General features: G+C 27.6%; 1 protein-coding gene across 2 annotated transcripts in view; it reads left to right on the plus strand.

Annotated features, from left to right (window-relative positions):
• Positions 1-23,146, plus strand: part of ome (dipeptidyl peptidase 4 omega) — a 183,180-nt gene that overhangs the window by 146,391 nt on the left and 13,643 nt on the right. For both annotated transcript variants that reach the window (XM_035078449.1, XM_035078450.1), the window contains 5 exons: positions 152-204; positions 6,021-6,220; positions 13,331-13,500; positions 15,533-15,772; positions 16,839-17,074. In XM_035078449.1, coding sequence (XP_034934340.1) covers positions 152-204; positions 6,021-6,220; positions 13,331-13,500; positions 15,533-15,772; positions 16,839-17,074 — 899 coding nt within the window. The remainder of the gene's footprint in view (positions 1-151; positions 205-6,020; positions 6,221-13,330; positions 13,501-15,532; positions 15,773-16,838; positions 17,075-23,146) is intronic.

Genomic DNA, 23,146 nt, shown 5'->3' on the forward strand with positions numbered 1-23,146 from the left:
TAAACCTACTGGTGTGCTTGATTCAATGAATATGTTGAAGCATTTTATTTTTATTACTTTGGCTTTGAATTGAAAAATAAATTCGCCAACTGATGAAACGTGTTTACGTTGGAAAATTGGTTTGCTCATGTTTCTCATTTTTCTGTTACAGTTTTATCGATACACGTATTTTGCTCAATACCGAATCGTCAATCTACGAACTCTGTGAGTATTTATTTATTTATTATTTCTTTCTGTCAAATAAAATTTCTAATAGAAGTACCTATTTAATTAAATGTCAATAGTTTGTCATTACAGTTCTTTTTATCTTTCATTATTTACTATTACTTTTATAAATCATTTAACCATCAAAATAATTGAGTTTGTCAATTCAAGTTGTTGCTTCTTTAAATACTTTTATTGTAACTTCAAAAGCATTATTAAAAAAAAAAAACAAGAAAAATTAAATCAACTTGGCAATTATGAAAATGAAGAATGGAATTGAAGATAAAAAGAGTTTGTAAAAATACCAAATAAACTCATTTACTATTTCGTGGTTTAAATACACTCTTAGTGATGATATATTAAATACTTAAAACTCAAGAAATAAATTTTGATTTACATTTTAATCTTGGTAAAGACCTTAAGACTCTAGTATGTATATACATCTAATGGAAATTACAAACAGCATAAGAGCTAAATCTCCTTTCCGCAAATGTAGTAAAAGATCTAAGAGAGTTTCGTTTCTCCAATTTACACATTAATTTACTTTTAGACTTAAACAAATCAAATAAAAAAAGAAAATGTTTAAATAAGAATGAGGAGAAGATAAAAAGTCTTTTTTTGCCAAGTCATGTGAAAATTTCTTGACTCCTATCAGGTTACGCTTGTGCTATTTATCGTCACTTTCTTCCAGTACTTTGTGCTTCTACTTACGACTTTTGAATTTATACTTAATTATCTCTTCTTACCTACTTACTCTGCAAAAAGAAACTTCCATGTAATTGAATTGATGCCTAACAAACTTTTACCTTCATTTATTAAATCCATTTTACTCAGCTAAAAAAAGTTATTTTCTTTGGATGGAATTTCTTTAAAGCAATATTATGTACCATAATATTTTCTGTGTTCTAAAAAGTTGAGTAGACAATGTCTCGATGTAACACCATTGTGGTTGGTAACTGTTGACGTAGCAGATAAGTGAAACACATAATGCTGTATCTCTCTCCATTTCTTCCTCACATTTCTTGATGACAATGCTTACTCTTGAGTTGCTGGTGAATCCAGAACTCAAGCGGAATGCTTTTTGCCACTACCCTTACTGAGATGAGACTGCTGAGAGTAAGGAACATTCATACTATAAATATTCACAGCCACCTAAATGTTCTGACAAGTTCTAATTGCAGGAAGGAAGTGAGTGTCAATTGATCATCTTCATGACATACTGACAAAAGTCCATTCAAAAGATGATGCTAAAATGTTCTTTTCATATTACTTTTTGATAAATTCTGTTTTCCACAAACTATTTTAGATTCGTTATTGAGATAAAATTGGATATTTTTAGAGAGTAATCATCCAAGTTCAGCTATAAATTTATTGCAATGGGAAGGAATAAAATATTTTAGGGAAATTATTACCAGTGAAACTGTCTAGTAGTTTTGAATTGTTTATGAATGAACAACTTTGAAAAATGTTTATTTTTGTTATTCAATCATTCTGAAAGAAAATTGTTCAATTGTAGTCATCATTCAATTTGTATTTCATCAGCCTGTTTTTTATTACTGATAAATTTAAAATTGAAACCAAATGGTGATGAAATAGAAGAATAAATGAATAACAAATGAATATTTTTTCATTATTCAATAGATTAAATCATAACTTTACATTCATGAGAAATTATACAATCAATATTTTATAAAACCAAGAGATTAGATTATTTTGTTAATCATAATTACTTGCAAATAAATGCAAATCTTTATTTTTATTTGATATATTTGAGAATTAACCAATTTATTATCTTGGGTATTTCAATCTTTTATTTATTTAATCAATGCTGGAGATTTTTTATTAATAATAAGACTTTTAATAGTCTGCATTTTAAAATTGCTGAAAAGATATATGAGTTGTTGAGTGCACCATGACCTCTTCTATAGTCATAGAAATGCAGAAGAATAAGATTTGAATATTTTCTGAATGAACTTTATCCTTACACACTAACAGCTTTGATACTCATCGTTTAAGAAATTCTGCATTATTTTTTATCAAAGCACAGACTTTTGTTATAAATAAATTTTTTTAAGCTTATTTTTGCTATGTGTAAATCCATGGGATTATAAAAAAAATATTTTGTGTAATAAATATATTGATAAAAATATTTATTTATGATATTAAAGATGTACTTTATGTGTTGAGATTGATAAAAATATCTCGTATACAATGATTGCAGCTCAAGTATTCCAAGTGTATTCAATTTTATACAATTTATTCTTTCTCTTGTCACTCTTGAATACAGGTATTATTGCTGTAAAACCATATACCAAATCGAACGTATTATCGACATAAATTCAACACAGATTTGAACGTTGTATAGAGGATTTTCGAATCAGCGTAAATGGCTTCGTGTCATTCTCCTACATCATTAGCTTACTTCAGCAAATAGTCTGGTAAATATTTTTTAATATGAATGGGAGAGAAATGACGTAGTTGGATTCACTATGTAATGTTAATTTTCCATTTAGCATTTCATTGTTGAGTCCTTTTCTTACAATGAAAGGACTCAGGTATGAGCTTTCAAATGGAAAATTAACATTACATAATAAATTTAACTATAAGAGTTTTCTTCTGTTAACCCCAATAAAGATTATAAAAAAATTTCTGGTTATAACAATTGTAATTTATTTATAAACAATATAAAGTTCTTAAGAGTCATGTATAAGAGCTTTGTGTAATAATATTTTGTTGATATTGTACCTGATCAGTTATTAATATTGATTGTTTAATAGATCAAATGTATTTTCAATTATTTATTCTTTAATTTATTTAATAGATTGTTAGTTATAAAAGGAACTTCTTTTAAATTCTCTTTATTGTACTATCTTCTGAATAAAATTTATACTAAGTTGATATCTTCGTTCATTCTCGAAATTTCATGAACAAAAAATACCTGACATACATACGCACATACATACATTTTTTCTTAAAACATTGATTAGTTTTTATTCATCTTCATGCTTCAAAATGTGAAGATGTTATTAGAAATCGACTCTATTATAAAAACTTCTTGATAGAAAATTAATACTAATTTTTAAACACTACAAAAATAATGGAAATAAAAGTCCAAATAAACTTCTATCTTTATTTTAGACCATTTTTAAAAATAAAAACTAAGATAATAAATTCCAGAAATTACAAGAGGTGAAAAAAAGATCTAAAAATGACTTCATTAAAGAAAAAAGTGTAAATATTATTCTTTAAAAAATGAGAATGTATTTTATACTGCAATGTAATTATGATTAATGAAGAATACAAGGGAATGTAATAAAAATTATTTTCCATAGAGAAGAAAATTTGCATTAAAATAGGGTAATTTTTCCAACCTTATTTTGAATTTAAAGAACGACTTTTTGTCTAGAATTTCCTTTGTGCTTATTTATAATTAAACAAAAAAAAATATAGATAGACGGTAGCAATTTCGTGGAGTTCAGAAGTAATATAAACACGAAATAAAACTTTTCTGTAACAGCAATAAACTGGAAATCTGTTGGTGTTAAAGAATTTTTATATTACATGATCTCGTGAAACTGGAACCACCTTGTAATATTATTTATTGTTTATTCAAAATAAAAAGGGTTAAGATTAGAAGGATAATCAAAATACAAGAGCAAATGTAAATGATTAATGCTTGATTACATTTATTGTAATAGAAAAAAAATTATTTTGTTCTTACGATTAATATAATAACTGTATAATTTTATACCTACCACTAATTACATGTCGGGTATTTGTATTAATCTATTCCATGAAACAATAGAAATTATTTACTCTCGAATCGTCCGATTGTCGAATCATAAAATGAAGTGTTTAAACATCAAAGAAGCAATAATTTTTTGTGGAATCTCAAATTTCCTGTTAGCCAATATATCGTACAAAGGATGTATGGAATTCCAAAGCCTTTAACTTTGCAGTCTCCTCAACGAGATCAGCTCGCCAAGTCCACACATTATGTCCTCTTGAGAGTAAGAAGAAGGTAGACGAGGGTAGCATACAATACTCAAAGCCTCTGAAGTCCACAGACTCACTGAGACTTCCTTGCAGTTACTTCTCTAACTTTACTTCCTAACAGTCGACTACAAAAGATCTATATTCTAATGTTCTGAATAATGCAAAGTGTCACAAACTGGCCCATACTCTCTTCTTCAACTATCTGGATGCAATTAGTTATTGCTTTCTGATGGAGTTATTTATTAAAATAGTTTAAATATTTGATCAAGTCCGATTCAATTTTCTCTTTCACTTCTATCAAAACAGTGTGGCCTTTCATTATGAGAATTCTGGTTTGTTGGCACGTTCCTCAAGTTTCGAAATATCTATTACTGATACTTCCGAGGAATACAAATACGACCCCAACTACATGAGGGTTATTTACAACCGTTAAAATCCATTTTCCGTAATAAAGCTTGATTTGTGTTTCAATAAACTCAAATGTCGAAAAATAATTCATTTTTATGTAACTGTTGTAAATATCAATCTCATCAAAATGACATGTATTAGGAGCTTTGTTCAACATACCAAATCCAAGCTTTGATATGAAAAACATTCCTCCTCGTATAAGAAATTTCGTTCCCACAACGTTTCCCAGTGGGACATGAAAATGTGCATAACTTTTATGCTAATGATGGTACGGGGTTGATTGAGGGCACGAATGAAAGATCTGGATGAGAGAGAAAAATTCGATAGAGTTAAAATCATAATTGGAGGATAATTGATGGTAAAATTGAAGCAAGTTCCCATTTTACCCCATTTTAGGAGTGAAATAATTGATTTTTCATATGTTTGACCTGATTCCGCATTTCTAGGCATCGAGACGAAGAGAATGAGTGGTCGAAATTGAAAATCGGACAACTTTGATTTTTCGACCCCAAAAAATGGCAAGTGGTACCCCTTTCCATTTTTTTCAGCCAAAAAATAAAAGTTCTCCGATTTTCAAGTTTGACCACTCATTCTCTTCGTCTTGATGCGTAGAAATACGGAATCGGGTCCCAGCCCAAGAAAATTCACTTTAACACCCTCAAAAAAGGGTAAAACTAGTTATAAATAAAAATTCATCATTCCCTTGACTTTAAACCCCTATAACTCATGAACGGACAGGGCAATAACTGTTTCTAAGGACGTTTTGGAAACCTTAAAATCTAAGCTGAATATGCATATCCATAAAAATTGTTTAAAAAATTTCTTTCACCCTTTAAATCGCCAAAATACTTTGCAAAAAATTAATTCGTGTGTTTAGTAATGGATTTATTTTTTAAATTTAAAAACACCATTCATATTTCTGAAAAATTGGCGACTATTAATAAACATTACAAAAATAGTTATTCCAATCAATCCGAAGTAGAATGTATATTTCATGTATTTGATATTTACTCGATGCCAATCATTTATAGAACATCATTCTTTTCCCCATTTATAAACGAAATTCTCTGCTGTAGATTCATGAACCTACTGATCAGTATGAATGTTTCAGAAAAAAGAAATATTTTCGAACTTAATAATAAATAAATAGATTAAAGCAAAATATTGATATGAATGTTTTGAAAATATTAATTAAAAAACCCTAGTTGAATTGATGAATAATACCAACATCTCAATTAATGAATTTTATGGGTTTACACTCTACTGCACTATCGCATCGATTAATTTGATTTTGACTGATTTAAAAAACTACTCATCCCACAAATTGATTGTAAATAAAAGCTATAAAACATTGTAATCAATTTGTTGTAATAATTGAATTCGATAAAAAATGATAAATTTTCTGTTAACAGGAATGAGACTCTTCTGTCAGTGGGCAATTCGACGACACTGCAGTTAGCAACATGGGCATCAAAAGGCAATGATTTGGTATTTGTCCATTTTAACGATATTTACTATAGACCAGAAGCAGAAAAGTCGTTGGATTATCGGATTACCACGAATGGTGTTTTCAGGACTATATACAATGGAGTACCAGACTGGGTTTATGAAGGTACGATGAAGCATCTAATACTATCATGTACTTGAGCTGATATAAAGTTCAATTTATTTCACTTATCATTTTCATTTAAGCTTTTAAAGCCCATTTATTTAACGCAGCTTGCTTTTATTTCCTCCACATTTTGTCGTTAATTTCTTTTACAAAGTTTACGATGAAATTTCATAAAATCTTGGACAAAGTGTGTTAAGTGTAATTTTCAACAGGAAACTGAAATATTATTATTGAAAAGCTTATTTTTTCTAGTTACAGTTATTCGAACGTGGTAATAAAATTTTCTTCCACCAAGAAAAAATATTTGCCTTCTCAGAAACAAATTATAATGAAAAGTTTTTTCTATCTAAGAGAACTTAATTGAAATCAAATGAATATTCATTTATTCCAAGTGTATATTCCAGTATTTTTTATCTTTCATTTTTTTTAAATTTATCTTTTATTTTTTAAAAATAGAAACAAATATTGTATTCAAATTGAGAATGGAAATTCTAGCTTGCAAGTTTTTTTTTGAAAAATTTTCTACTACATTTTAAATATTCAATAACATTTTTTAGCTATCAAACAATTCTAATTTTTTTTTAAACAAGAATTAATATTCTTTTTCAAAAAAAAAAATCAATCGATAAACTATAAAATAACTCCAAGAAAAAATTATTTTATTAAAACATTCTCAGGATAAAAGACTTATCTTGTTAGAAGAATTTAAAAATATTCCAAGTTAAGAAAGATTGTTTGGAAAATTGTTCGTTCAAGTTGAAGTTTAATTAATAAAATAATAACTTTAAAATAGATCAACAACTTTTTTAAACCAACTTTAATAAACTCACATTTATTTTTTAATAAAATAATTTTATCTCACTAAGCTATAGTCTACATTCTGCAGAATTTATTAATCATTTAATTAATTATTTTAAATTATTCAGTACTTGAATATTTATAAATAATATCGTTAAAATAATTCTCACCAATTCCTTCAATTTAAAATTTTTAAATTAATTTTTTATTCAACAGACTCTACCAAGAAGTTAATAATTTATTATTTTATTTTAAATCCATTTGCAAATAATTCCTCTTGCATTCTATCTGATAACTCATCAAAAATGATTTTTCCCTACGAGTGAATTTTCAAAGATATTTCGTTAATACTTGATATCACGAGCTTGTGGCTCTTGAGTATTATTTTGCCAACGAATATTTGTGGTTTTGTCTATTTATCACGACAGAGTAATATCTCGAGGTGACAGAGGCAATTCACACGGGAGACGACATTCGTAGACTCGTATTCGAACATGTATAAACCCATTTCTGGTATGTGTACATGTTGAGGAAAGAGAGTGAGAGAGAGAGAGAGGTACGTCGAAATCCCGTCGCAGCAATAATTCATGTGCTTTACGTTTTGTAGATCTGTGCTTACAGTCTACGCATTCATATATTAGCTTTCGTCAGTCGACGTCTATTTTTTGCTATGTTGCACTGCCATTCGTTTTACTTTTCCCTTTCGTATATCTATAATATGTGCATATGCACATAACATACATAAATATACATGCTAACGTAATGAGAAAGTATTCCTGACAAAATTAAATAATAGATTTCTTCATTTTTCAAACACATTACACATTTGTTATTTCGTCAAAGTATCATGAGATATGCATTATTATTAATGGTACTCATTTTATAACAAAGATATCTCACAAAATGACACCAATAATTTTATTAATAAATTAATTCCTTTTTATTTATAATACCTTTCTCAGTTATTCTAAAAATTACATTTTGAATTTTATTTCTAGAGTTTGCACATTTCTTTTGGAATTGAGAGAATGTGTCGAGCTTGAAATGAGTACAGTTAATTTTTATTCATCTGTCTGATTCATTAAAAAGCAATTCTGAATTATAAAACATCCACTCATTTTTATGTTTTATAATATTTTAATTATTTATTATTATTTTAATAACTACATATTCTGAAGAAATATTTTTAAAATTTTTTTCAAGTACCATCATATTAATTTATCATCAAAATGTAATCTTTTATTTTTAGATTAGCATTTTTTTAAAGAATTTCCTGAGTGCATTTTGATAAAATAGGCCATAATCTAGAAATTTACCCTAATAATTTAATGGAGCACATGAATAGCTTCCTTATCCGCTTCCTCTTATCTCTATTTCTTAATTTTCCTATTTATTACACTGCAGTGAACTTGAATACGAACCGTATTTACTAAATTCTGATTAAATATTAAGCATTCATGAAACGACAATGATAATCAATGCTTCCGTCGAAAACTTTGTGCTACAATCTATCTAGGGAATTCCATCCTTCTATTTGAAGGAATGAAAATCAACTATGCATGAATTAACTCACATCACAAACTACTTACTAATCTACAGGTTTATCCTATTCTCATTTTGTATCATATATTTTTTTTCATAAAACTACCACTCGACAAAATAATCCCTAAAGAATTGAAAAAGTTAGAGGTCTTGTCCTAGATATTTTTAGTTGAATAAAAAGACACATTTAAATGTCACTTTTATATATGTATATATATATATAAATATTTATTATGAACTCACTCACATGATGAGTATAATTTTTTCTCTACTTGGGTAGCTAATGTGAGTGATTCAAGTAATAATTCAAGTGGACATAATTCATCCACCATATTTCCATGATTAGACTACTGATGTGTAAAAAGTTAAAAATATTTTTTTTGTTTTTAATTTAAAACATTTAAAATCTCTTTATACAAAGAAATGAAAGCTCGTAAAAATAAAGCAAATTATAATTTGATTAAAAGAGTAGCTTTTGTCATACATTTATCAATTATCCCTTATCAACATTCACCTTCATATTTTAAAATTCATAAAAGACTCAAATATAAAGTATATTTTTTCATAAAATTATTGAGGACAAGAGGAATAAATAAATAATAGTAAAACGAAATAATTCTTTACTCGTTGCATTACCCTAGTTTTACCGGTAGCCAACTACAATTACTTTTATAAAATAATTTTCACCACATTTAACTTGTAGTTGAGAAGTTGATGTGAATACTTTATTAATATTTGAGTAATTTTTCTTTCACCATAATGGAGTTTATTCAACGTAAAAGAGTCCAATTAGTTTCTCTATTTTCATATTTACTTATCACTTTAAATACAAAAGTACTTTATTTTCAAATAAATTACATTTTTGTAAAAAAGTCTAATTTATTTTTTAATTATTTCTGATGAATAGTCAGTAATAAGCATTTTTCAAACTAATAAGGATTACTGTAATTATATTAAATGAATAAATTGATTAATTATATACAATTATAAGAAAGAAAACATTAGTTTTTAATTTAATGATGTATTAAATAATTAAATATAATCATCAATTGATAGTAATGAAATTCAGTTAATGTAATTAAGATTTAGCCTGATATTATGTTAAATAAATTTGATATTACAAATTAATTAAAATATAAATTGCAAATTGAAGAAAATTATTTGAGCTAGAGATATAATTTGTTTATATTTAATTTAATATATTATAACGCATTTACAATAATTCATTTACTTAAATATATTTAATTTCATTTTGTATTTACACCTTTTTTAGTTCTTTTTTTCTCGTTCCTACTCTTAAAGCACGTTTTTTTTTTAAATGTATAAATCATGATTTTCTACTCAGCAAATCGAATTGCTATCACTACTCGCTTAATAGAACTCTAGCGGATTTAGAAATATCCTATTCGCAAATCCTCAGTTGTGAGTAGAATCCGATTAGTATTGAAGTCCATCTGATCTCTATCTATTGAACAATCAATACTTCATTCAATAATTTTTTTAATATTTCATTCGGTAAGGATAATCTTTAGTATATTAAAATAAAATTTTTCCTGAAAAAAAATACCTCAAAAATACATATTTTTTTAATGCATGCAGTTTTGAAATACCAACACTTTATTTATTCATTATTTTTTTTTTAGAATTATCACAATAGATAAGAGATATTGAATGTGTACAATATACTAAAGGATTATTGTATATTGCTGTGTTAAAGATATTTTTTATTCAACAAATTAACAGTTTTGTCCACTAGTTTTAAAGTGAGAAAAGTTTCCATGAATTTACAAAAAAAAAATTAGCTCTGATAGACTAAGAAACATTGTGAATTTCAATGAAAGACATGGATCCCAGGATGCTTCTTACAAGTTGTTGTATGAATAGTTGCAATCCCTGGAGATTAACAAAACAAACTTCCAAGTGTTACTGAACATCTAATGATCAAAAAACGGGTCTAAAATAAAGTATTTCAAATGCATTAAATGTACAATGCTATAATAAAATAATGAAAATATGTAGTTGAAAACTTAATACACTCGTTTTCTAATTATCTATGTATAGTATCATTTATTAAATTGATTAATGTCTTTTTTATTTTGAAATATTTAACATGCTTAATTTAAAACTGTTTTAAACAATTAAAAATTAATGATAAAATTAAATTTCATCACTCATATGAATCAACTATAAATCTTGATCAATATTACACCGTATATTCTACTACTTTTAGTAGTGAAGGTGCTGTTAAAATTAATATTTTTCTTGTTTTTTAATAATAATAATAATTTATTTATTTGAAACAATTACACAGGCCCAACCCATGAGCCAAATTAAATCCCAGATAATTACAAAAACCTAAATAGATATTAATTAATTAAAGTTAATTTTAAAAAGATTCCATTTCACGTCAATTAGAAAGAGACTTTAGATGAAGTCTACACTAAAAAAATTCTATTAAAATGTAGTCAACAATTTTTATTGAACTCTATAAAATTTTAGCAATTCTATAAAAGTCAAACTCCATCACCAATAAAATGAAAGCCAAAACTCAAAATTGACTTTAGAAAAATTGGAGTTAGTTTATATTATGGAATTTTTTCTATGTTGATTCGTTATAATAAAGATTGATAGCTCATAAAACTTTTCTGATGAAAATTGATTTCAAAATATCTCCAGGCCCCCACAATCAACAACGATTCAGTTTTATATTCGTTTAATCCACCTCATATGGCAAAATACAAATAAAACAAAAAAAAATGATACCAAGATATCTTTGGATTATTTCTATTCTACCATGGAAAAATGATTCGAATGCCAGGAGCACGTCTCAATATGACATTCGCCAAGCAGCTAACTATCTCTCAGCCGACCGTCACCCGCGGCTGTTGAATAAATAACGGATAGAACGACTTGATTGGACGATAGAGACGACAGAGAATACTTTGCCCCCGAGATTTTCTTAAAGAAGAACAAACATTGAAGCTGTTTATATAACAGCTTCCTCTACACTGACCTAGAGAATAACAGCTTTTTTTCATTTCAATTTCCTTTATTTTTTTTTTTCAATGTAAAATACTTGTATAACTACAATGAAGAAATTCCATTTCCACTGGAATTATATATTTTTTAATATTTAGTTTTGAGATTTGCTGAATAAAGTTTCCTTGTTGAATAGAAAATAATTTTAAATTAAGAATGTTCATTGTAATGTAGTTTCATTTCTACAATTTTTCATAAATAAATAATAACCCTAGAGATTTTCAGTGGAAAGTAATTTTAAAAAACCATTAAAAAGGCTACAAATAAAAATTAATAGACAAAAATCACATAAGAATATGAAAATAATCATTTTTAAAATACTTCAAAGTTTTGAATTCTCATGAAAATCTCTCATTTCTCAGTTTGTTAATTTTACTTCAACATCGAAAATCTAATAAAACTTACATAAAAATGTTTAATCAGGTTGTTTTATACCTCTTTTACGATGAAAAAAATTGTTTTCACTTCAAACAGAAATTTTTTTCTACCCCATACGATTTCTTTTATCTATGTAAATAAAGTTAGATCAATTGCTACCAGATCACATCAATTTTTTAATAACATGATTTTTTATTGGTTCGTTGAAAGCTTGTTTACTTGAAATTTGCTTAAAATCTAACTTTTTAAAAGTCAATATCATGCTTGATTCAAAATTCTTTTGATAGGAAAAAAAAGGAATCTTGTTATTCTACTCATAGTAAATTAGCTGATGTAAACTACCATTCATTCCATCATCAAAATGCTTATAGTAAAAGTGAATTATTCTAATTCCAACTCATAAACGAATCTATATTATAGTCAGACGTGAGGAAGAATGTTCAACTGACGAACAACAGCAGCTAAAACTGTAATGTTGTTAGTGAGTTGAATTCTTGAAGGATGCTGAGCTGAATGTGTCTGACTAGTGGAAGACCTTGTCTACTATCTTATTAGCTAGGTCATTTTAAGAATACTTTGGATAAAAGACTCTTCTCTTGGTTAAGTCACTTTAAAAAGTTACAGTAGTCTTCTTTCAGTTGCTCTCAGATGATTAGTAAAAAGATGATTATCAAATAAATTACACAGCACAGAAAAAAAGTAAGGTAGAAATAAAGTTAATCTCATTACAGCTCAATTTAATTCACTAAAAAAAAATATCTTTTTTAATTCATTTCTCGAGATTACTGGACTTGTTTGAGGAAAAAATTCAAAGACTTCTGTAGTATCTAAAGTATTTCCATTTTTTTCTTTTCTTTCTAGGGGAAATTCTTCACTTCTAGCTTGTAGACCTTCATCGCTATAAGCACCAGAAAAAAAATGAGTCTTTTCCTTGTATTCTGAAAAAGCTTAGTCCACTGCACGCAAACGTTAGAGCATTCCACAACGTCGCTCCGGACAAAGGATATCTTTACACTCTTTCATACTTCTCACTAAAGATGTTCAAAATCGTTGCTTTCTTTCTACCAACCTTTTTATTTTTTTCCCCATCAAGAAACATTCCTCTCATTCCTACTTAGGTGCTCAGGCATTTTTTTATATCTTATGGCAAATTCTTATTTTTACGTTTTCCAATAAAAATACCTTTTTCCGCTATTTAACTTCTAAAGCTAATTTTTTGCCTTAAGAAACAAAAAATATTCATTCTACTTGACCAATTTACTTGTCCCTAATTTTAATTCAATAATTTTTAAAGTGACATTAAATATTGAGAACACGATTAATAATCTTTTGGTATTCGTTTTTCTTTTTCAGAGGAAGTATTCAACTCTAACAAAGTATTATGGTTTTCACCAAGTGGAAAGAAAATGGTATTTGCACACTTTAATGACATGCAGACACAGATGATGAATATAACTTTTTATGGGTTGCCAGGAAGTCTTTCATTCCAGTATACTTCTACAATTCCAATTCATTATCCAAAGGTAAGCTAAGAGTATTTGATGATCAGGAAAAAAATCATTCAAATCTAAAAAAAAAATAATAATGTTAATTAAAAAATGTATATATAAAATATTCTTCAAACAAAGGAAAACCATGCTAAAGAGAAATATCTGAAACGTAAATCCATTTAGAATATTTTGAATCTTTAGCAACTTCAATATTAGTTACTATTTTTTGTCTAGAAAAATTTATTGCAAGAGTTTGATGATCTTCTCTATTCCAATGCGTTTTAATTCCACTCTATTTTTCTATTTTCTTTCCTATGCAGTTTGGAAGAGAGCCAAGAATTGTCGAGCAATTTGAATGAAAGTTTTGAATACTGCAGAGTAACGAAAATGCATCAATATTCTTGAGGAATTATTTTCATCAATGATTTACATAGTCTTTGGAAATAATAAAATTAATGGATCCCAGAAAATTGCACCTAATACTGTAACTTGAAATACCCTTCAAGTAAATTGACAATAAAATAGAAATTTTGAACGAAAAAAATCAACTAGATGTTGAATCCTCCATGCTAAAAGACATGATAAAATGAGCTCAATTGGAATCAATATCTCAAAGAAGTAGTCACATTAGGATAAATTTGTTGCTCTTTAAAATGCATTGGATTTACTTTATTTGTTTTTACAAATCAAAAACGTTAATTACCTGATAAAATGTATTTCCTGATTATCTTTGTTCATTCATTTCTTCTTCAATTTCTTTTGTTTGACTTTGAAAGAGGTACCTCAGAAGGACTGGTTGGTATTTTTATTTCCCACCATAAATTGTTCCTCCAATGTTGTCTAGTTTATATCGTTAATGGAAAATATACTCAGAACATATGTCGTATCATAAAGATATTCTTGAGATCTCTTAAGATGTAGTAAAATAAAATCCTTAGCTTCTAGAGATCTAAAAGGCTGCGGATATTGTTTTATAGGTTTATTCACTATATACATTAATAATAAAGTTAACTTTTATGCAGAAGTGTTACTTTGTCGTAAAGTTGTGTGGTTATACTGGAAAAAGTTCTCTAATACCATGAGTAAGACGATCATTTTGGTTCAGTTTGTTTTTTAACGCATTATACCTTTACTTATGTTTACCTTTTTTTTACTTTTACGAACATCTTAGTCTTGGGATCTTTTTACCCATTAGTGTTACTTGACAACACGAATAAATGCTGAAAAATATAATATTACATCTAGAGTTGAACTAAAAACAAAATATTATATAGCAAATAAGTTAACTAATTTTTTTAATGATAAATTTACCATTAAAGAATTAGTTGTTAAAATTTATAAAATTTTTTTAACCTTAAAAATAAATAAATCATAATTTATAATTGGTAAATAATAAAACTAGCAATTTCCAAGTTATTTTAACATATCGAGTATAAAGAGTTGACTTTCATGTGTGCTAATAAGTGCAATAAAATATTTAATTAGGTTATACACACGAAGTGAGGTTAATTACGTAACGCCGACAAAGCCAAAAGTGCATATGGCGATCGTTATAAAAAGCGATAAAGTATATTTAACATTCCATTTACTGTATACAGTTTCAAAACGCCAGTTCAGTACATCAATTCAGATTAACGTTTATTAACGGGAAATATAATCTATCACACGCCTAGACTTCTACCGCAGAATTGAACATGTTTGAAGGTGTTACAAAATGCATCACAAGCGTCATGTTAGCGTCACTCACATGTTCGGGAAAGCGCGCAAATACAAGAGATCACATAAACAGCAAACTCGTGGGAATGGAGTACAGCCGCGGGATTATATTATTGCAGGCAGTCCGAACAGGAGGTTGTTATTCTCCCTCGCGGACTCCTACCAATCCTAACGATTCGATTAACGCTGCCACAGAGAATTTAAGCTAATGCGATACACCAGACCTCTGTCGGTAATACTATTCAATGACCATCAGTGATAATCACTAATCTGTGGATATTTATACCATTCCTTTCAATTCAAATGGAAATTTTAAAAAATTAATCAAAATAATTCTGTATTATTTCAGAGTGGTACCACCAACCCAAAAGCTAAGTTGTTTTATGTAGATTTGGAAAGGGTCGTTGCAGACAATGGATACGTCAGCATCTATGAAATCAAGTATCCACCACAGCTGGCTAACACAGAACGAGTCCTTGCAGCAGTATCATTTCCAACTGAAAATCTGGTGTCAGTTACGTGGATGAACAGAATTCAGAATAAAGCAGTGTTTCAGCTCTACGATGTTAGGAGCTCGATCAACTATACGGTTAGTACACATACAACTTTCAAGTTTCTGTTGCAACTTCACTACTCGATTTGCCTTCAACAAAGTGAAGAAACTTGTTACTTTTACTTGTAAACACATCGTTTTATCGAGTTGTTCTATATCTAAAATGTTGTTACTTTCTTGTTCTATCATCATATTTTTTACCTTACTCATATGAAAAATATTTATTCTTTATATTTACATGAAACGAGCAATATACTAACATTCTTTACTGTCTTATTTTCTCTTAGATTTTTTTTCTTTTCAAAATTTTCTTGAAGTTGAACTTGACTGGGTCAAGCTTAAAAAGCTTTTCTTTGAATCTTTGATAATTTTTTCTTCATACAAAGAATAATTTGATCAGTTAAAGTTCACAATTTCATCAATTTTAAATTACTCTAAGATATATTGATCACTACTTGGAGAATAGAGAAAATGGTATCATATAGACTGCTGCTCATGAGTACTAGTTCTCCATTTATATTAATTGATCGATTAGAATCTAATGAAACTCATTTAACGATCGACATGAAGCTTCTATATATAATTAACTTTTACACTGAAAGATGAAGAGAGATGTATGTATTTTATTTTTATCTTGATTAAGTCCACTCTGAGAAACTGGAAAAATGGAAAGGTAAACATTTTCAAAAGATAAACAAGAAATGAAGAGTCTTCTTGGTGAACATCCGTGTAAATATATTCATCGAAATTTACAGAACATTTATCTAAGACCATCTAGAATGATCATAACAGCTAAAGAATAAATGTTTGATGAGAGTTGATTATTTCTGAGGTGGTTATATCATAATACTCTTCTCTTTCACTTAAATAAAAAGAAAGCAGAAAAACTAAAAATAATAAATAGAGTTTAGTCTTATTTATACATAAATATAAATATTTTATTGAAATAATTCCTTTTAAATCATTCCTATAAACTTCTGCTGAATTTCAAAACCAGAATTAATCACGTAGTTCCAATCTTATCACATCTTTAGTTTCTTTTTATAATTAAATTCAAATGGCAATAAAATTATCGATTATTATATTTGTTTCTTTTCCACAGGTCTTATCATTTGCTGAGAACAGCGGATGGCTTGATCAATTTGAGTCACCACTCTTCAGTCGTACAGGAAGGGAGTTTCTCTTGATCTTACCACAGAAACAGTTAGACAATGACTCCTGGCCACACGTGGTGATGGTGACAAATGTGACTAGTCGTCCTCCAAAGCTTCGTACTCTAACTTTCGGGAGCTTTGCCGTCACTAAAATTGTCGGCTGGGACGAGGACAACTCCCTTGTGTAAGTAAATAGTGTATAGCCATTAGTTAGATAGGATCTTGAGTGTACTAATATCTCAATGATCTTATAATGTTTGATCTTATTTGATTCAAACATTAATGTACCTCATCAACTATTCAATAAGGAGCAACTCTAGCTGAAAGATATATCTCATTAACCTTAATTTGAAGCGGTTATTTATTGATTCATTCCATCTGTGCTATTCTATTTGCTCCATTTTCTTATGGTATTGAAAAATAAATTCAAAAGGCAGAAAAAAATTTATTTATAATTTTGTTTAATTGGATACTCATTACTGGGGGTTTAATAGTATTCAATTTATAATTAATTCTCAATTTTCAATTTGCTTTTGTCCAATACTTGGTCTAGACTCTTTCAAAGCTATTTGAATTCTTGGTGGAGAATTTTTTTATTTGAGCTTTTATAAAAAATATTATGATTTTCTTTCTACTTAATAATATTAATATACTTTGATAAACTTATAATATAAAAAGTTAAATTTTAGTACCATCAAATTTTATTTAAAATAAACAATTACAATAAATAAACTGCAGTGGAAAATTGATGATGGACATGGTTCACTCTGCAGATGCAGAAAATAAATTCTCCAACTTTTTTTCATGGTGCCTATTTTAAAGAATATTTTCTCAAGAATCCAAAAGGTTAATGATCTTCTTTATAAAGCAAAAAAAAAAAAAACTGTTTGAAAAGTAAATTTCAGCATCTTCAAAAACTTTAGCATCTGTTTATCAAGTAACTGTGATAAACTAATTAACTCGTAACGTAGATTCCTCGTTTAAAGTGTCAACGAACGCTAAAATCAGCCGAATAAGAAGCTCCACCGTTAATAAATTCACTCTCGACCCCTTACTTGTCATTAGAAGTTGGAAACAATTAACGAAATGCTAGCGCGGATTTCCTACACCGATAGGATCATCAATTACATCCAACTGACGACGTAACTTCGTTTGAGCTATCAAATTGAAAGTTAGACGTTCTAGATGTCTTCACAAGTTCAACTGCTTCTATATACATACACTTTACTAGCTCTGTTAATTTTCTTATGCAAATACTTGATATTCCAAATCAACATCTTTCTATATTTTCATTTCCTTATCTGATTTTCTAAAAACAACGGTGAAAATTAATCGTTTTCCATCTCGATTTGAATTTTTCTTTACAATGTTTCCATTCAATTCATGAAAAGCAATTAATTGTCACATTCTTACCTCAAGTATTCCACCGTTTATCCAACCTGCCATTGCTTCTCGCTTTCACACCTCGGAACACGCGATGGAATTCAATTAACGTGAAAGCTGTACGGTTAGCACCAAGTCCATGGGACTATTAAAACGTCGTTAGAAACAAAAAAAGTTTCTCTTTTTGTGTTTTACTAGTACTTGAATTCTCCGTTAAACTGTCTACCTACATTGCTGTTATTTTCATATCTATTTACCCAGAAAAAAGTTTTACTACGGCTATATACATACATTCTAGGTACTTGAAAACTATTTTCTTCTCCTGCATTTACATTTTATATCTGCTTATACTGAAACTATTAGGGATGCAAAATAATTAATGGGATATGATGTTATTTAATACTACTCTTGTTTTGTATTCTGAAGCAAATGCAATTAATTTTGAATTGTTAGTGTTGGATTCAGTATTCTTAGTTTTTATACTATAATTCAGTTATAATTGCTGAGATCTTTGTTCTGGATTAATTGGAGAAACTAATTTATCATAGCAAGTAAGTTGGGTGCTCAAGGAGAAAGGATTTGTTTGAAGGAACTTAATTGATTTGATTGAAAGGTTGGAATGAATACTAGCTTATATGATTCTATAACATCTTATTAAAAAAATTTTTATCCAAATTTCTGAATGAATGAAATCAATTTGATATTGAATAATAAATATATTTTTGTGTCTTACTGAAATAAATATATTGATATATAATTTCATCAATTTCTCATTGATCAATCATCAATATCAATATTACATTTCAGCATTAAACCTATTACTTTTCGATTATGAAAATTTGGGTTGATTATTTGATTCCAACCACCAACCAAAACAATTTATTTTGATACTGAATTCACAAATGTTTAAATCAAAAGACTAAATGTAATCAAATAAATTAAATTAAGTTATGATTTGAACTTTATATGAATTACATTCAAATTTCAGAACATTCTAAAAGTTTAAAAAAAAAATGATTAATTAACAGTGTACAATAATAGTACATATTTTCAAGTTATAATGACAATTTTCCACTCAACGATTTCATCATTTCTCAAATGAGAAAATAATTGATACCATGAAACATACAGTATTCTAGAACAAAGTAATAAAGCAAGTGAAATTTGAATAAACTATTCATACCAGGCAGTAAAAAGATTCAACGAGTATAATTAAAAGAGTGCAATTTTCATACTTCTATTACATAAAATTATTTTTATCATCTTTCTTTGTATAATTGGAACGATTATACAAAAAATCAAGAAACATATATTTCGTTTGTTTGGAAAAGCTTGTATTTTTTTAACATACGCATTCATTTGAAACAATTTAATAACACTTTCAATAAAAAGGCTTGATTTATGAGCTTTTTTGGTCATGAACAATCTCACCAATTTTCATTAGTCTGGGTGTTTATTGACAGAATAGTCATAGAGGATATTTGTTTGAAAACTATCTGATGTTGAAGTGACAGAAAATATTGTGTGGTAAAAGTTTACCACCACTCACCAAAAATTAAACTTTCATTATTAACACCAATATATTTCATAAATTTAATAATTTTATGAGAATGGCATTTCATGTTATATCATCACATTACTGCTAATGAATAATAATAATAACAGTGATAATAATTAATTTTTTCTATTAAACACAAATAAATTCATAATTATTTTGACTAAAATCAAAGAGAATACATATCTCTAAATATCTATTTAATGCTGCTCCATACATCCTACTATAGATATATTATAACTATCAGGAAGAGACCACCAATTTAATATTTCTCACCACACTGGTTTATTAAAGTCTGGCATAAAGTTCCATTTTATCACCAACACCTTTAATATAATATTACATCGACTTTTGGAATTAATTAATAAATGAATTTATTTATTTTTTTATTGATTCTTGATTTGAATGTTTAGTTTTTTTTATTGATTTTATTAAATGACCTATTAATGTTGAATTAAATTAATGAGAAATAAAAAAAAAATAAACACTTAATAGCTCTTTACATTTTATGCTCCAATAATTTTTTAGTATAGTTAAATGTATTAAAAATAATTTTACAGTAGAATGGTTTAAATGCAGTTGACTCGTTTGACGCACCTTCGTCATTTTATACTACTTAAACTTCTTCTTCATAGTATAATTTAATACCATCATTTGATGAAACTTGTTCTTCATTCTCTATTTCTTAAATTTTACAATTGTCGTAATTTCTCAACATATTTCTGTCGTGGTTGAATAGAAGTATTAAAAGTTGATTGATTTATATTAAAGACTTTTTCAATTAAAAAGTTGGAACACTTTTTATGCAGATAAAGAATTACATTCATCAATCGTTTAATAAAAAATAAATCTAGAAACTGAAAATGTCAATACTAAATTTGAAATGGAAATGTTCAAACTTGAACTAAACTTCAGACATTTCATCTTCATTATTAATTGTTTTAATTAATGTACTATTTTGTTTGAAAGAAATATTTAAACAATATGAATAAATAATAGTTTAAATAATAATTGAAATAAATGATAGTCTTTGACAGTCTTATCGATTTTAAAACGATCAGTCTTCATTTAAAAGTAGAGAGTAAAATTTCCTGCCTCATGCTAACTTTCTTTTATGATTGACATTATCCTAATTTTTTGCCAGACTATTTGTAAAGTACCATTTATCGACGGGATAATTTCTGATAATGAATCTTTCAAATAATAATCCATCATTTAATCAACTATTTAACAGAAATTAATGATGGGGTTTTGCTTTGAAAGAGCTTAATAAAATTATTAAGAATAAAATGAGGTGAAAACAGCTCTTTCAGCTAAAATTAAAATACATTTTCCAATGAAGTTTCACGTTGGTACCCAGTAAATTGTAAATAATGACTTTTTAAATGTTTTCATTACATAACAGTAACAAATGATACAAAGAATCAGTCTTCGTTGAGAGGCCGACCTTAGGTCTTGTTCCTTAATGTTTTGAGGCTCTTGTAAGTTACCTAGTGTCTAAAAGACCTCCAACAATGACGACAAGACTAGTACAGCAACTATACAACCAAGATTGATGCGAAGAAGCGAATTAAAGGGCCGTGGGTTCAAATTAATCCCTAGCATAAGTGATCCTGGGATCTCATCCATCTTGTCGTGTTTCAAACTTTCTACCCTTCTAGTCCTCATCCTTTTCATCTCAATTCCTTTCATCTATTGTCTTCGTCAGGTATTAAATTATCCCTTACCACCTTACGCTCCAAAGTATCTTTTAAAGTTTCGTTGTGTACTTGGAATTTTTTCATTTTTCAAACTTGTCTTTTGTTAGAGAAAGAATTATTATTTAATACAGCAAGAACCCGCGGTGCTCATACAATGAGTTTGATTAAAAAAGTCTATGGTTTTATGTAATTGTTCAACAGTCGTCAACACCAAGTTCTTGAATATGATTTCAGAATATTTTTCTTTTCATTACTTTTTACTTCAACTGAGTTTTTTTTTATCAGTCTAAAACAATATTAAATCAAAATTACAATAATTTTAATAATTCAAAATTCATTTGAATTAATTTACAAGCAACTATTAATAATAATTATTATTTATAGAAAAATATTTATCACTGATTAAATCATTTTGGCTATACCTAAGACTTGTCTTCTTTACTCTCAAAATAATAGCCATTTAAATCAAAAAAATTTTTTTTAAAATATGTGGATAGAAATAATAAAAAAATCAAATAATACTCTTAATTCTCCTTTTTAAAAAAAAAACTCCATTGATTATTTGACAATGAAAAGCATTTTTTGTGAGTTACAACAATGTCGAAGCCACTATTCTAGTTTATGATTTCTCAAAGCTTAATCTTAGAATGAAAATTTCACCATTGTTTTTTCAAAATATTTAGCCAACTGAATAAAGCCATGAATTGTTTTTTCCCATTGTTTCTAAAATTCAAAAATGTACTATAGAATGTTGATTTGTTTGTTTTACTGTCAAAGAAATTATACACAGAGAATAATTTAGTAGGCTCGATGAATGTTGATTAAGTGCTTGAACTGACAACCCCCAAGAGGTCAAAACTAATCCTGCAAAACGAGCCATTATGTAAAATGGACGATAAAGTACGTACACGTGTCGTTCGCCCAGCATATAGCTTGTGAAAATTGGTCGAATATCTCGTGGCTTTGTGATTCGCGAGTACGTTTATTGCAACCGAGGATTTAAGCTGTGAGATTTATTTCTCTTATCCGACATTTATACAATAGAGACTAACAACTCAATCAGAAAAATATAACAAAACAAAAGTTATCCTATGTTATTAAATATTTTACTATTATTTACACCGTTGATGATAATGAAAATCATTTAGTCATGTGATAATTTCAGTCAATTCATTAATTAAATAACATATGTGAACTATGGTTATATTGATTTCACTCATTTTAATTAAATAATATCAGTTCATCTCATTCATTCAAATTCTTATTACTAAATATGCATCATCAATTTAATCATGTTCTATTTAATTTACTTGATTTAATTCCAACATTGGTAATAACATTATTATTTTGACTTCTAGTGGAACCAAACCGGATATATAAGCTTAACAAGCTACATCCAATAACTTATTCTATATGAAATTCGATGTCACACAAACCATTACATCTAGAAATTAACACTCATGTATTTGCATATTGATGTAAAGATTCATGAATACCAGTAATTAACTTTATTAACATTTTTGAGCTTCCTTTGATTTGAAATAGTTCTCTTTAATTAAATCATATCATGTGATAATGCAAATAAATTTTTATCTTCTTGAATAATAGTTTATACTAT

The sequence above is a fragment of the Chelonus insularis genome, unplaced genomic scaffold (genome assembly GCF_013357705.1).
Source record: "Chelonus insularis isolate UGA/USDA-ARS -01 unplaced genomic scaffold, ASM1335770v1 contig_160_pilon, whole genome shotgun sequence".
Classification (NCBI taxonomy): domain Eukaryota; kingdom Metazoa; phylum Arthropoda; class Insecta; order Hymenoptera; family Braconidae; genus Chelonus; species Chelonus insularis.